We start from the raw sequence: 16531 nt of genomic DNA on the forward strand, positions 1-16531 counted from the left end.
TTTAATAACAGCTTCCTGTCTGCCTGTCTGTCTGTCTGTCTGTGGTTGGTGGTTATTAGCAGACCTGGGCCACATATTCATTAGGGCACACCATCGTAAAATGTTTTACAACGGCAAAACAAAACACTTTATTCTTATTGGACAGGTACAGTTAGTCCCTCCCTGTTTCAGTTTGCTATCTTACATTTGGTTCCAAATGAATATGACCCAAATACTTTAGCTGTGCTTGGTTGAGATTGCCTGGCTTAATAGAAGCAATAGAATAGCCCCAAACGCTCAAAGTATTTGACAGATTTCTAATAATATTTAAACAAAGGTTAATAGTTATTTAAATCATCCAGAGACATTATTAAGATGTATACATCCAATATGTTAATCAGCGATATAGAGTAGTAAGAGATCATATAAGAGGGTGTGTGTCTGGTGTATGTATTTGTATTTGCATTTATTATGGGTCCTCATTAGTTGCTGAGAGAATGTAGGAGAGGATTGTGGTATGTTATCATGTGTGTGTATGCATGTGTCTGTGCATATGTTTGTGTTGCTTCACAGTATGCGGGTGGAACTTACCCCAGAAGACCAGGAAATTACTCAGGAATCAGGAAAAAAAGGTGGAAAGAAGGTGTCCCAACACTAACCAGCCAGGACATGTTATTGTATAACCAGCCATGACATGTTACTGTATAACCAGCCAGGACATGTTACTGTATAACCAGCCAGGACAAGTTACTGTATAACCAGCCAGGACATGTTACTGTTATATACCAGCAGACATGTTACTGTAGGACATGTTACTGTATAACCAGCCAGGACATGTTACTGTATAACCAGCCAGGACATGTTACTGTATAACCAGCCAGGACATGTTACTGTATAACCAGCCAGGACAGGTTACTGTATAACCAGCTATGACATGTTACTGTATAACCAGCCAGGACATGTTACTGTATAACCAGCCAGGACATGTTACTGTATAACCAGCCAGGACATGTTACTGTATAACCAGCCAGGACATGTTACTGTATAACCAGCCAGGACATGTTACTGTATAACCAGCCAGGACATGTTACTGTATAACCAGCCAGGACATGTTACTGTATAACCAGCCAGGACATGTTACTGTATAACCAGCCAGGACATGTTACTGTATAACCAGCTATGACATGTTACTGTATAACCAGCCAGGACATGTTACTGTATAACCAGCTATGACATGTTACTGTATAACCAGCCATGACATGTTACTGTATAACCAGCCAGGACATGTTACTGTATAACCAGCCAGGACATGTTACTGTATAACCAGCCATGACATGTTACTGTATAACCAGCCAGGACATGTTACTGTATAACCAGCCAGGACATGTTACCGTATAACCAGTATAACCAGCCAGACATGTTACTGTAAAACCAGCTATGACATGTTTCTGTTCCACAAATCCCCACCTACAAAAGGGTCAAAAGCAGTCAGCTTTTGACTGTCACGTCCTGATTTGTTTCACCTGTCCATGTGCTTGTCTCCACCCCTCTCCAGGTGTCGCTCATCTTTCCCATTATCCCCTGGGTACTTAAACCTGTGCTCTCTGTTTATCTGTTGCCAGTTTGTCAAGTCAATCAGCATTTTGTCTCAGCCCCTCAGTCTCTATTTTTCTCGCCCTCCTGGTTTTGACCCTTGCCTGCCCTGACCCTGAATCTGCCTGCAGTCCTGTGCCTTTGCCCCTACTCTGGGTTACCTCCCTCTGCCTGACCTGACCCTGAGCCTGCCTGCCGTCCTGTACCCTTGCCCCACTACTCTGGATTATCGACCTCTGCCTGTTTTGAACTGCTTTAAGACACTGTCGCTATAGTCAGAAAACATTGTTGAAAATGTCTGAGTCCATCAACACCAAGCCAGATATGACAGAGGTTAAATGGAAGAGAGGATTGTGGATATCTACATCAGTGCAGAGACCCTGAGAGACGGTGAGACCAGCACCTCAACACATCTGCAGAATGGCCAGCTACATAACAGTTACAACACCCTTACTGAAGAGAAAGAGACTAGCTACAGACTAGCTAAGACCACCTGACCAAAGAGAGACCAGCTACAGACCAGTTATAACAACCTGACTGAAGAGAGAGATCAGCTACAGACCAGTTACAACAACTTAACTGAAGAGAGAGACAACCTACAAACCAGTTACAACACCCTGACTAAAGAGAGAGACCAGCAACAAACCAGTTACAACAATTTAACTGAAGAGAGAGACAAGCTACAAACCAGTTACAACACCCTGACTAAAGAGAGAGACCAGCTATAGACAAGCTACAACAACTTTACCGAAGGGAGAGGCAAGCTACAAACCAGTTACAACACCCTGACTAAAGAGAGAGACCAGCTACAGACAAGCTACAACATCTTGACTAAAGAGAGAGACCAGTTACAGAGGAAGAGAGATGATTTTGAAGGTTGGTACTACATCTTGACCAAGACTAAAAACTGGAGACAACAGACAGGACTGTACCAACAGAGCCTTGAGGCCTCATGTTTCAATACTACCTCTACTTAACCCATCAGAGTCTAAACTCTATTTCGTCCATAGTTTTCCACCATTTCAATCTCAATCAGGGACAACGATAGACAGCTGCCTCTGATTGAGAAACATACCAGACCAAATTATAGAAAAAAGAACAGACTGCCCACCCAACTCACGCCCTGACCAACTAAAACAAAGACATAACAAAAGAACTAAGGTCAGAACGTGACAGTACCCCCCCTCCCCAAAGGTGCGGACTCCGGGCGCAACACCTGAACGTATAGGGTAGGGTCTGGGTGGGTGTCTGTCCACGGTGGACGTGGACCCCACTCCACCATAGTCTTTCTCCTCTTCTTTACCCGCCTCCGTGGCCTCTTTGGAGCGGCGACCATCGCCGCCGACCTCGGACTGACGGGCGATTCCAGCAGCTCCGGAGTAATGGACGGCTCTGGCAGCACCTGACTGACAGGCGACTCTGGCAACTCCTGACTGACTGGCGGCTCTGGCAGCTCCTGACTGGTGGGCGGCTCTGGCAGCTCAGGACAGACGGGCGACTCTGGCAGCTCAGGACAGATGGGTGACTCTGGCAGCTCAGGACAGACGGGCGACTCTGGCAGCTCAGGACAGATGGGCGACTCTGGCAGCTCAGGACAGACGGGCGACTCTGGCAGCTCAGGACAGACGGGCGACTCTGGCCGCTCAGGACAGACGGGCGACTCTGGCAGCTCAGGACAGATGGGTGACTCTGGCAGCTCAGGACAGATGGGTGACTCTGGCAGCTCAGGACAGACGGGCGACTCTGGCCACTCAGGACAGACGGGCGACTCTGGCAGCTCAGGACAGATGGGTGACTCTGGCAGCTCAGGACAGATGGGTGACTCTGGCAGCTCAGGACAGACGGGCGACTCTGGCAGCTCAGGACAGATTGGCGACTCTGGCAGCTCAGGACAGACGGGCGACTCTGGCAGCTCAGGACAGACGGGCGACTCTGGCCGCTCAGGACAGACGGGCGACTCTGGCATCTCAGGACAGATGGGCGACTCTGGCAGCTCACTACAGACGGGAGACTCTGGCAGCTCAGGACAGACAGGAGACTCTGGCAGCTCAGGACAGACGGGAGACTCTGGCAGCTCAGGACAGATGGGAGACTCTGGCAGCTCAGGACAGACGGGAGACTCTGGCAGCGCTGGACAGGTGGGAGCACCTGTAGGGAGGAGACAGCCTGGTGCGTGGGGCTGCCATCGGAGGCCTGGTGCGTGGAGGTGGCACCGGATAGACCGGACCGTGGAGGCGCACTGGATGTCTCGAGCAATGAGCCTGCGCAACCCTACCTGGCTGGATACTCGCTGTCGCCAGGCCAGTGCGGTGAGGTGGAACAGACCGCACTGGGCTGTGCTGGCGAACCGGGGACACCGTGCGTAGGGCTGGTGCCATGTACCCCGCCCCAAGGAGACGCACTGGAGACCAGATGCGGCTTCATGGCACCTGGCTCGATGCCCACTCTAGCCCGGCCGACACGAGGCGCTGCTATGTAACGCACCGGGCTAACACGGTGCCTGCCCGGTCCACCTCTCTCCACGGTAAGCACGGGGAGTTGGCGCAGGTCTCATACCTGACTTAGCCACACTCCCGGTGTGCATCCCCCAATACATTTTGGGGGTTGCCTCTCGTCCCAGCTGCGCTGCCGTGCTGCCTCCTCCTACCACCGCCGCTCAGCTTTCACTGCCTCCAGCTCTGCCTTGGGGCGGCGATATTCCCCAGCCTGTGCCCATGGTCCTTCTCCGTCCAGAATCTTCTCCCATGTCCATGAGTCCTGAGATGTCTGCTGCTGCCCGTTACCACACTGCTTGGTCCTTTGGTGGTGGGTGATTCTGTAACGGTCTTCTTCCTCCTCTGACGAGGAGTAGTAGGAAGGATCGGAGGACCAATGCACAGCATTGTACGTGTTCATGATTCTTTTAATAGAACAAAGAAAAATACAAAATTACAACGTGAAATAACAAAACGAAACAGTTCCGTGTGGAACACACAGGCACAGAAAATAATCACCCACCAATCAAGGGTGAAAACAGGCTGCCTACGTATGGTTCTCAATCAGGGACAACGATAGACAGCTGCCTCTGATTGAGAACCATAGCAGACCAAATTATAGAAAAAAGAACAGACTGCCCACCCAACTCACGCCCTGACCAACTAAAACAAAGACATAACAAAAGAACTAAGGTCAGAACGTGACACAAACTAAGGCTGGTGGGAGTCAAATCATGTATTATATTGTCCCACTAAGGCTGGTGGGAGTCATATCATGTATTATATTATCACACTAAGGCTGGTGGGAGTCATATCATGTATTATATTATCACACTAAGACTGGTGGGAGTCATATCATGTATTATATTATCACACTAAGACTGGTTGGAGTCATATCATGTATTATATTATCACACTAAGACTGGTTGGAGTCATATGATGTATTATATTATCACACTAAGACTGGTGGGAGTCATATCATGTATTATATTATCACACTAAGACTGGTGGGAGTCATATTTTTTTTTTTTTTTCACCTTTATTTAACCAGGTAGGCAAGTTGAGAACAAGTTCTCATTTGCAACTGCGACCTGGCCAAGATAAAGCATAGCAGTGTGAACAGTTACACATGGAGTAAACAATTAACAAGTCAATAACACAGTAGAAAAAAAGGGAAGTCTATATACAATGTGTGCAAAAGGCATGAGGAGGTAGGCGAATAATTACAATATTGCAGATTAACACTGGAGTGATAAATGATCAGATGATCATGTACAGGTAGAGATATTGGTGTGCAATAGAGCAGAAAAGTAAATAAATAAAAACTGTGGGGATGAGGTAGGTGAAAATGGGTGGGCTATTTACCAATAGATTATGTACAGCTGCAGCGATCGGTTAGCTGCTCAGATAGCTGATGTTTGAAGTTGGTGAGGGAGATAAAAGTCTCCAACTTCAGCGATTTTTGCAATTCGTTCCAGTCACAGGCAGCAGAGTACTGGAACGAAAGGCGGCCGAATGAGGTGTTGGCTTTAGGGATGATCAGTGAGATACACCTGCTGGAGCGCGTGCTACAGATGGGTGTTGCCATCGTGACCAGTGAACTGAGATAAGGCGGAGCTTCACCTAGCATGGCCTTGTAGATGACCTGGAGCCAGTGGGTCTGGTGACGAATATGTAGCGAGGGCCAGCCGACTAGAGCATACAAGTCGCAGTGGTGGGTAGCATACGGTGCTTTAGTGACAAAACGGATGGCACTGTGATAAACTGCATCCAGTTTGCTGAGTAGAGTGTTGGAAGCGATTTTGTAGATGACATCGCCGAAGTCGAGGATCGGTAGGATAGTCAGTTTTACTAGGGTAAGGTAAGCTTGCAGCAGGTTCTCAGTGGTAGGGAGGGGAGTTTGTTCCACCATTGGCAGGCCAGAGGTGGATGAACGCAGTGCCCTTGTTTGGGTGTAGGGCCTGTGAGTGAAGGAGGCTTTGTTGCGGAATAGAAAGCCAACTCTTGATTTGATTTTCGATTGGAGATGTTTGATATGGGTCTGGAAGGAGAGTTTGCAGTCTAGCCAGACACCTAGGTACTTATAGGTGTCCACATATTCAAGGTCGGAACCATCCAGTGTGGTGATGCTAGTCGGGCATGCGAGTGCAGGCAGCGATCGGTTGAAAAGCATGCATTTGGTTTTACTAGCGTTTAACAGCAGTTGGAGGCCACGGAAGGAGTGTTGTATGGCATTGAAGCTCGTTTGGAGGTTAGATAGCACAGTGTCCAATGACGGGCCGAAAGTATATAGAATGGTGTCGTCTGCGTAGAGGTGGATCAGGGAATCGCCCGCAGCAAGACCAACATCATTGATATATACAGAGAAAAGAGTCGGCCCGAGAATTGAACCCTGTGGCACCCCCATAGAGACTGCCAGAGGACCGGACAGCATGCCCTCCGATTTGACACACTGAACTCTGTCTGCAAAGTAATTGGTGAACCAGGCAAGGCAGTCATCCGAAAAACCGAGGCTACTGAGTCTGCCGATAAGAATCTGATGATTGACAGAGTCGAAAGCCTTGGCAAGGTCGATGAAGACGGCTGTACAGTACTGTCTTTTATCGATGGCTGTTATGATGTCGTTTAGTACCTTGAGTGTGGCTGAGGTGCACCCGTGACCGGCTCGGAAACCAGATTGCATAGCGGAGAAGGTACGGTGGGATTCGAGATGGTCAGTGACCTGTTTGTTGACTTGGCTTTCGAAGACCTTAGATAGGCAGGGCAGAATGGATATAGGTCTGTAACAGTTTGGGTCCAGGGTGTCTCCCCCTTTGAAGAGGGGGATGACTGCAGCAGCTTTCAATCCTTGGGGATCTCAGACGATATGAAAGAGAGGTTGAACAGGCTGGTAATAGGGGTTGCGACAATGGCGGCGGATAGTTTCAGAAATAGAGGGTCCAGATTGTCAAGCCCAGCTGATTTATATGGGTCCAGGTTTTGCAGCTCTTTCAGAACATCTGTTATCTGGATTTGGGTAAAGGAGAACCTGGAGAGGCTTGGGCGAGGAGCTGCGGGGGGGCCGGAGCTGTTGGCCGAGGTAGGAGTGGCCAGGCGGAAGGCATGGCCAGCCGTTGAGAAATGCTTGTTGAAGTTTTCGATAATCATGGATTTGTCGGTGGTGACCGTGTTCCCTAGCCTCAGTGCAGTGGGCAGCTGGGAGGAGGTGCTCTTGTTCTCCCTGGACTTCACAGTGTCCCAGAACTTTTTGGAGTTGGAGCTACAGGATGCAAACTTCTGCCTGAAGAAGCTGGCCTTAGCTTTCCTGACTGACTGCGTGTATTGGTTCCTGACTTCCCTGAACAGTTGCATATCGCGGGGACTGTTCGATGCTATTGCAGTCCGCCACAGGATGTTTTTGTGCTGGTCGAGGGCAGTCAGGTCTGGAGTGAACCAAGGGCTGTATCTGTTCTTAGTTCTGCATTTTCTGAACGGAGCATGCTTATATAAAATGGTGAGGAAGTTACTCTTAAAGAATGACCAGGCATCCTCAACTGACGGGATGAGGTCAATGTCCTTCCAGGATACCCGGGCCAGGTCGATTAGAAAGGCCTGCTCACAGAAGTGTTTTAGGGAGCGTTTGACAGTGATGAAGGGTGGTCGTTTGACTGCGGCACCGTAGCGGATACAGGCAATGAGGCAGTGGTCGCTGAGATCCTGGTTGAAGACAGCGGAGGTGTATTTGGAGGGCCAGTTGGTCAGGATGACGTCTATGAGGGTGCCCTTGCTTACAGAGTTAGGGTTGTACCTGGTGGGTTCCTTGATGATTTGTGTGAGATTGAGGGCATCTAGCTTAGATTGTAGGACTGCCGGGGTGTTAAGCATATCCCAGTTTAGGTCACCTAACAGAACAAACTCTGAAGCTAGATGGGGGGCAATCAATTCACAAATGGTGTCCAGGGCACAGCTGGGAGCTCAGGGGGGTCGGTAGCAGGTCGGCAACAGTGTGAGACTTATTTCCGGAGAGAGTAATTTTCAGAATTAGTAGTTCGAACTGTTTGGGTATGGACCTGGAAAGTATGACATTACTTTGCAGGCTATCTCTGCAGTAGACTGCAACTCCTCCCCCTTTGGCAGTTCTATCTTGACGGAAGATGTTATAGTTGGGTATGGAAATCTCTGAATTTTTGGTGGCCTTCCTGAGCTAGGATTCAGACACGGCAAGGACATCAGGGTTAGCAGAGTGTGCTAAAGCAGTGAGTAAAACAAACTTAGGGAGGAGGCTTCTGATGTTGACATGCATGAAACCAAGGCTTTTTCAATCACAGAAGTCAACAAATGAAGTCAACAAATGACGCATTATATCACGCATTATATCACGCATTATATTATTAAACTAAAGGAGTCATATCATGTATTATATAACATGTATTATATTATCAAGACTGGTGGGAGTCACGGGAGTCACGTGCTGGCTGACTGTGGTTGACTGGTTGACTGGTTGACTGGTTGACTGATAAAGAGTTTCACTTCTATAATTCACACAGAGACAGGACATTGCATGGAGAAGACACAGCTACAGACGCATATTAGAGCTGATGTAAGAAGTAGAAGTTACTGTACTTGATCACAAGTGTGTTAGAATGTCAGAGGGAGTCTATCAAAACTCAGATGGATTTGAAGACGATGAGCCTGATGCAATGAAGAACACAGACATTGATGGCCAATTATATGCCAACGTAAGAGCCTTCAAGTCCAGTACAAGAAATAGAGTTGTTGCATCTGGTAAGATTGCACGAACACACACACAGACACATACTTTACACAAATCAAATCAAAGTCTATTTGTCACGTGTGCCGAATACAACACGTGTAGACCTTACAGTGAAATGCTTACTTACAGGATCTAACCAATAGTGCAAAAAAGGTGTTAGGTGAACAATAGGTAAGTAAATAAATAAAACAACAGTAAAAAGACAGGCTATGTACAGTAGAAATGCTATAAAAGTAGCGAGGCTACATACAGACACCGGATAGTCAGGCTGGTTGAGGTAGTATGTACATGTAGATATGGTTAAATTGACTATGCATATATAATGAACAGAGAGTAGCAGTAGCGTAAAAGAGGGGTTAGCATGTGGTGGATGGAGGGACACAACGCAGATAGCCCGGTTAGCCAATGTGCTGGAGCACTGGTTGGTTGGCCCAATTGAGGTAGTATATACATGAATGTATAGTTCAAGTTACTATGCATATATGATAAACAGAGAGTAGCAGCATCGTAAAAAGAGGGTTTGGGGGGGTTGGGGGGGCACAAAAAAAAATAGTCCAGGTAGCCATATGATTACCTGTTCATGAGTCTTATGGTTTGGGGCTAAAAACTGTTGAGAAGCCTTTTTGTCCTAGACTTGGCACTCCGGTACTGCTTGCATGCGGTAGTAGAGAGAACAGTCTATGACTGGGGTGGCTGGGGTCTTTGACCATTTTTAGGGCCTTCCTCTGACACCGCCTGGTGTAGAGGTCCTGGATGGCAGGTAGAGGTCCTGGATGGCAGGTAGCTAGCTCCAGTGATGTACTGGGCTGTACGCACTACCCTCTGTAGTGCCTTGCGGTCAGACGCCGAGTAATTGCCGTACCAGGCAGTGATGCAACCAGCTGCAGAACCTTTTGAGGATCTGAGGACCCATGCCAAATCTTTTAAGTTTCCTGAGGGAGAATAGGCTTTGTCGTGCCCTCTTCACGACTGTTTTGGTGTGTTTGTACCATTCTAGTTTGTTGTTACACTACAGCCACGTCGATGAGAATGGGTGCGTGCTCGGTGCTCCTTTTCCTGTAGTCCACAATCATCTCCTTAGTCTTGGCAAAATTGAGGGATAGGTTGTTATTTCAGCACCACACGGCCAGGTCACTGACCTCCTCCCTATAGGCTGTCTCGTCGTTGTCTGTGATCAGGCCTACCACTGTTGTGTCGTCTGCAAACTTAATGATGGTGTTTGACTCGTGCTTTGCAATGCAGTCGTGGGTGAACAGGGAGCACAGGAGGTGACTGAGCACGCACCCTTGTGGCGCTCCAGTGTTGAGGATCAGCGTGGCAGATGTGTTGCTACCTACCCTCACCACCTGGGGGCGGCCCGTCATGAAGTCCAGGATCCAGTTGAAGAGGGAGGTGTTTAGTCCCAGGATCCTTAGCTTAGTGATGAGCTTTTAGTGTACTATGGTGTTGTACGCTGAGCTGTAGTCAATGAATAGCATTCTCACATGAGTGTATCTTTTGTCCAGGTGGGAAAGGGCAGTGTGGAGTGCAATAGAGATTGTATCATCTGTGGATCTGTTATGGGCGGTATGCAAATTGGAGTGGGTCTAGGGTTTCTGGGATAATGGTGTTGATGTGAGCCATTCCCAACCTTTCAAAGCACTTCATGGCTACGGACGTGAGTGCTACGGGTCTGTAGTCATTTAGGCAGGTTGCCTTTGTGTTCTTGGGCACATGGACTATGGTGGTCTGCTTGAAACATGTTGGTATTACAGACTCAATCAGGGACATGTTGAAAATGTCAGTGAGGACACCTGCCAGTTGGTCAGCACATGCCCGGAGCACACGTCCTGGTAATTCGTCTGGCCCCGCAGCCTTGTGTATGTTGACCTGTTTAAAGGTCTTACTTACGTCAGCTACAGAGAGTGTGATCACACAGTCGTCCGGAACAGCTGATGCTCTCATGCATGCCTCAGTGTTGCTTGCCTCGAAGCGAGCATAGAACTGATTTAGCACATCTGGTAGGCTCGTGTCACTGGGCAGCTTGCAGCTGTGCTTCCCTTTGTAGTCTGTAATAGTTTGCAAGCCCTGCCACATAAGACGAGCGTCGGAGCTGGTGTAGTATGATTCAATCTTAGCCCTGAATTTGTGCTTTACCTGTTTGATGGTTCTTTGCAGGGCATAGCAGGATTTCATGTAAGCTTCCCGGTTAGAGTCCCGCACCTTGAAAGCAGAAGCACTACCCTTTAGCTCAGCGCGAATGTTCCCTGTAATCCGTGGCTTCTGGTTGGAGTATGTACGTACAGTCACTGTGGGGAGGACGTCCTCGATGCACTTATTGATAAAGCCAGTGACTGATGTGGTGTACTTCTCAATGCTATCGGAAGAATCCCGGAACATGTTCCAGTCTGTGATAGCAAAACAGTCCTGTAATTTAGCATCTGCTTCATCTGAGTCACTGGTGCTTCCTCCTTTAATTTTTGCTTGTAAGCAGGAATCAGGAGAACAGAGTTGTCGGATTTACCAAATGGAGGGCGAGGGAGAGCTTTGTATGCGTCTCTGTGTGTGGAGTACAGGTGATCTAGAATGTTTTTCCCTCTGGTTGCACATTTAACATGTTGATAGAAATTTGGTATAACTGATTTAAGTTTCCCTGCATTAAAGTCTCCAGCCACTAGGAGCGCCGCCTCTTGGTGAGTGGTTTCCTGTTTGCTTATTTCCTTAATACAGCTGACTAAGTGCTGTCTTAATGTCAGCATCTGTCTGTGGTGGTAAATAAACAGCCATGAAAAGTACAGCTGAAAACACTCTAGGCAAGTAGTGTGGCCTGCAATTTATCACAATATGCTTCAGGCGAGCAAAATCTAGAGACTTCCTTAGATTTCATACACCAGCTGTTGTTTACCAACATGCACAGACCGTCCCCCGTCCCCCCTCGTCCTCCCGGAGTGTGCTGTTCTATCCTGCCGGTGCAGCGTATATCCCGTTAGCTGAATATCCATGTCGCCATTCAGCCACGATTCTGTGAAACATAGGATATTACAGTTTCTGATGTCCCGTTGGTAGGATATTCGTGATCGTACCTCGTCTAGTTTATTTTCTAATGATTGCACGTTGGCGAGTAGTATTGGCGGCAGCGGCAGCTTTCCCAGTCGCCTTCGCCGGGTCCTGACCAGGCATCCGGCTCTTTGCCCTCCGTACCTGCGTTGCTTCCTCTTGCAAATAACGTGGATGACGGTCTTGAGGGGTGTTTGGAGAATGTCTTGTGCATCATCTTTGTTGTAGAAAAAAATAATTGTCTAATCCGAGGTGAGTAATCACTGTCCTGATATCGAGAAGCTCTTCTTTGCCGTAAGATATGGTTGCAGAAACATTATGTACAAAATAAGTTACATATAAGGCGGGGAAAAACACATTAAAAACACACATTAAACTGGTGAGATTTCCCTGTAGTGCAATAGCTTTATTTGTCCCAATCCTGGATGATACAGTAAAACACATTACCAAAGATCTTTAATCATTTGTGATTCAGTACATGTTCAGTGGTGGGAGAGACCCTCTGGAGTTGCTGCAGTGTGTCTGGGGCTGCTGTGTGTTCTCCTACTGGCTGGGATCATAGGCCTGTCTGTCTACTGTAAGTTTACTATGTTGTCACTGAGACTTAAGTAGCCTACTAAATTATACTTACTCATTAATGGTGTTTTAGTTACATGTTTGATTAACTTTCCCTTTTACAGATGGAGTCACTGATCATCACGACTCAACAGAGATAGACCAGCTACAGGACAGAAACAGCCTTCTGACTAAAGAGAGAGACCAGCTACAGACTGAGAAAAAAGTTCTTAGCGAGAGGCTTTCTAATCTCAGTGAGTAAACCTACAGTAGTACATTTTCAATAATCGCACACACTTTATCGTGTGTCTGTATTATTTTATCCAGTGTGAAAAGATTAAGGAAATTCATGATTTCATCATGTAGAACAAACCTGTCCTGAATGCTGGCAGAAGTTTGAATCCAGTTGGTACTTCCTGTCTACTGAGACTAAACCCTGGAAGGGGAGCAGAGAGGACTGTCTGGAGAAAGGAGCAGACCTGGTGATCATAAACAGTGAAAAGGAACAGGTGAGTGAGTGAGTGAGTGAGTGAGTGAGTGAGTGAGTGAGTGAGTGAGTGAGTGAGTGAGTGAGTGAGTGAGTGGGGGAAGCTGGGTGAGTGAAATATGTGAGTGGTCTGACTGACTCTGTGAGTGAGGTAATATACTACTGCTCTAATAACACTGACCACCCCAAGGAGTGAGTGAGAGAGTGAGTGAGTGAGTGAGTGAGGTAAGAGACCACCCCAAGGGGACCACCCCAAGGTAAGCTCTGGGTGTGCAGGCGATAAATATGACCAAACATATACGCATAAATATGTATCTTTCTCAACAACAGGAGTTTCTCTTCAACCTCAACAAGGGAGTCTGGATTGGTCTGACTGACTCTGTTACTGAGGGGACCTGGAAATGGGTGGACGGCACCCCACTGACCAACCCAAGGTAATATACTACTGCTCTAATAACACTGACCACCCCAAGGTAATATACTACTGCTCTAATAACACTGACCACCCCAAGGTAATATACTACTGCTCTAATAACACTGACCACCCCAAGGTAATATACTACTGCTCTAATAACACTGACCACCCCAAGGTAATATACTACTGCTCTAATAACACTGACCACCCCAAGGTAATATACTACTGCTCTAATAACACTGACCACCCCAAGGTAATATACTACTGCTCTACACTGACCACCCAAGGTAATATACTACCTCTAATAACACTGAGGTAATATACTACTGCTCTAATAACACTGACCACCCCCAAGGTAATATACTACTGCTCTAATAACACTGAGGTAATATACTACTGCTAATAACACTGACCACCCCAAGGTAATATACTACTGCTCTAATAACACTGACCACCCCAAGGTAATATACTACTGCTCTAATAACACTGACCACCCCAAGGTAATATACTACTGCTCTAATAACACTGACCAGCCCAAGGTAATATACTACTGCTCTAATAACACTGACCACCCCAAGGTAATATACTACTGCTCTAATAACACTGACCACCCCAAGGTAATATACTACTGCTCTAATAACACTGACACACCACCCAAGGTAATATACTACTGCTAATATACTAATAATAACACTGACCACCCCAACCCCAAGTAATATAATATACTGCTCTAATAACACTGACCACCCCAAGGTAATATGACCACCCCAAGGTACTGCTCTAATAACACTGACCACCCCTACTGGTAATAATACTACTGCTCTAATAACACTGACCACCCCATGGTAATATACTACTGCTCTAATAATATACTACTGCTCTAATAACACTGACCACCCAAGGTAATATACTACTGCTCTAATAACACTGACCACCCCAAGGTAATATACTGCTCTAATAACACTGACCACCCCAAGGTAATATACTACTGCTCTAATAACACTGACCACCCCAAGGTAATATACTACTGCTCTAATAACACTGACCACCCCAAGGTAATATACTACTGCTCACTGAATAATATACACTGCTCTACCTACCACCCCAAGGTAATATACTACTGCTCTAATAACACTGACCACCCCAAGGTAATATACTACTGCTCTAATAACACTGACCACCCCAAGGTAATATACTACTGCTCTAATAACACTGACCACCCCAAGGTAATATACTACTGCTCTAATAACACTGACCAACACCCAAGGTAATATACTACTGCTCTAATAACACTGACCACCCCAAATATACTACTGGTAATATACTACTGCTCTAATAACACTGACCACCCCTACTGCTCTAGGTAATATACTACTGCTCTAATAACACTGACCACCCCAAGGTAATATACTACTGACCACCCCAAGGTAATATACTACTGCTCTAATAACACTGACCACCCCAAGGTAATAACACTGACCACCCAAGGTAATATACTACTGCTCTAATAACACTGACCACCCCAAGGTAATATACTACTGCTCTAATAACACTGACCACCCCAAGGTAATATACTACTGCTCTAATAACACTGACCAACCCAAGGTAATATACTACTGCTCTAATAACACTGAATAATATACTACTGCTCTAATAACACTGACCACCCCAAATATACTACTAATAACACTGACCACCCCAAGGTACTACTGCTCTAATAACACTGACCACCCCAAGGTAATATACTACTGCTCTAATAACACTGACCACCCCAATATAGGCTCTAATGATACTAATATACTACTGCTCTAATAACACTGACCACCCCAAGGTAATATACTACTGCTCTAATAACACTGACCACTACTGCTCTAATAACACTAATATACTACTGCTCTAATAACACTGACCACCCCAAGGTAATATACTACTGCTCCAAAGTCAAGGTAATAACTACTGCTCTAATACACTGACCACCCCAAGGTAATATACTACTGCTCTAATAACACTGACCACCCCAAGGTAATATACTACTGCTCTAATAACACTGACCACCCCAAGGTAATATACTACTGCTCTAATAACACTGACCACCCCAAGGTAATATACTACTGCTCTAATAACACTGACCACCCCAAGGTAATATACTACTGCTCTAATAACACTGACCACCCCAAGGTAATATACTAATATACTACTGCTCTAATAACACTGACCACCCCAAGGTAATATACTACTGCTGTAATAACACTGACCACCCCAAGGTAATATACTACTGCTCTAATAACACTGACCAACCCAAGGTAATATACTATATACTACCATGAATAACACTGACCACCCCAAGGTAATAACTACTGCTCCACCCCAAGGTAATAACACTGCTGACCACCCCAAGGTAATATACTACTGCTCTAATAACACTGACCCCCAAGGTAATATACTACTGCTCTAATAACACTGACCACCCCAAGGTAATATACTAATAACTGAATAACACTGACCACCCAAGGTAATATACTATACTGACTGCTCTAATAACACTGATAACACTACTGCTCTAATAACACTGACCACCCCAAGGTAATAACACTACTGCTCTAATAACACTGACCACCCCAAGGTAATATACACTGACCACCCCAAGGTGCTGTCTAATAACCCCAAGGTAATATACTACTGCTCAATAACACTGAATATATACTGACTGTCTAATGTTCTAACCACTGTAAGGACTGGTAGGACTGATTCTCTGTGTTGTTCATACTTTAGGTTCTCAACACTCAACTGATAAACCAACACTGACCACAGAGTGAGATATGATACCTACTGACCACCCCTGACAATAAGGCTCACATTTTACAGTTCATTCAACCTTTATTTATACAGTTACTGTTATTGTCATTAATGGCAGCAGTCAACAAAGTTGAATTTAAACTGAAACATTTCTGTACATGATTTAGGATTGTGATGTTATAACCATGATATCTGACTGTTGTTAACCCTGTAGGTACTGTATTAACCATGATATCTGACTGTTGTTAACCCTGTAGGTACTGGTATTAACCATGATATCTGACTGTTGTTAACCCTGTAGGTACCATGATATCTGACTGTTGTTAACCCTGTAGGTACTGGTATTAACCATGATATCTGACTGTTGTTAACCCTGTAAGTACTGGTATTAACCATGATATCTGACTGTTGTTAACCCTGTAGATACTGGTATTAACCATGAT

General features: G+C 46.1%; 2 protein-coding genes across 21 annotated transcripts in view; one reads left to right on the forward strand and one right to left on the reverse strand.

Moving 5' to 3' along the window:
- Positions 1 to 16531, forward strand: part of LOC127907996 (C-type lectin domain family 6 member A-like) — a 90521-nt gene that overhangs the window by 73199 nt on the left and 791 nt on the right. For 2 of the 5 annotated variants that reach the window (XM_052464910.1, XM_052464911.1), the window contains exons 2-4: positions 12516 to 12644; positions 12757 to 12899; positions 13208 to 13311. In XM_052464910.1, coding sequence (XP_052320870.1) covers positions 12516 to 12644; positions 12757 to 12899; positions 13208 to 13311 — 376 coding nt within the window. Of the gene's footprint in view, positions 1 to 8568; positions 8811 to 12310; positions 12413 to 12515; positions 12645 to 12756; positions 12900 to 13207; positions 13444 to 16531 lie in introns of those variants that run through there. The other 3 variants (XM_052464908.1, XM_052464912.1, XM_052464909.1) reach the window with 3 other exon arrangements.
- The window catches only part of LOC127907994 (ubiquitin carboxyl-terminal hydrolase 37-like), a 68635-nt gene that overhangs the window by 20070 nt on the left and 32034 nt on the right, over positions 1 to 16531 (reverse strand). The window lies entirely within an intron of this gene.

Source organism: Oncorhynchus keta, chromosome 16 (genome assembly GCF_023373465.1).
Source record: "Oncorhynchus keta strain PuntledgeMale-10-30-2019 chromosome 16, Oket_V2, whole genome shotgun sequence".
NCBI lineage: Eukaryota > Metazoa > Chordata > Actinopteri > Salmoniformes > Salmonidae > Oncorhynchus > Oncorhynchus keta.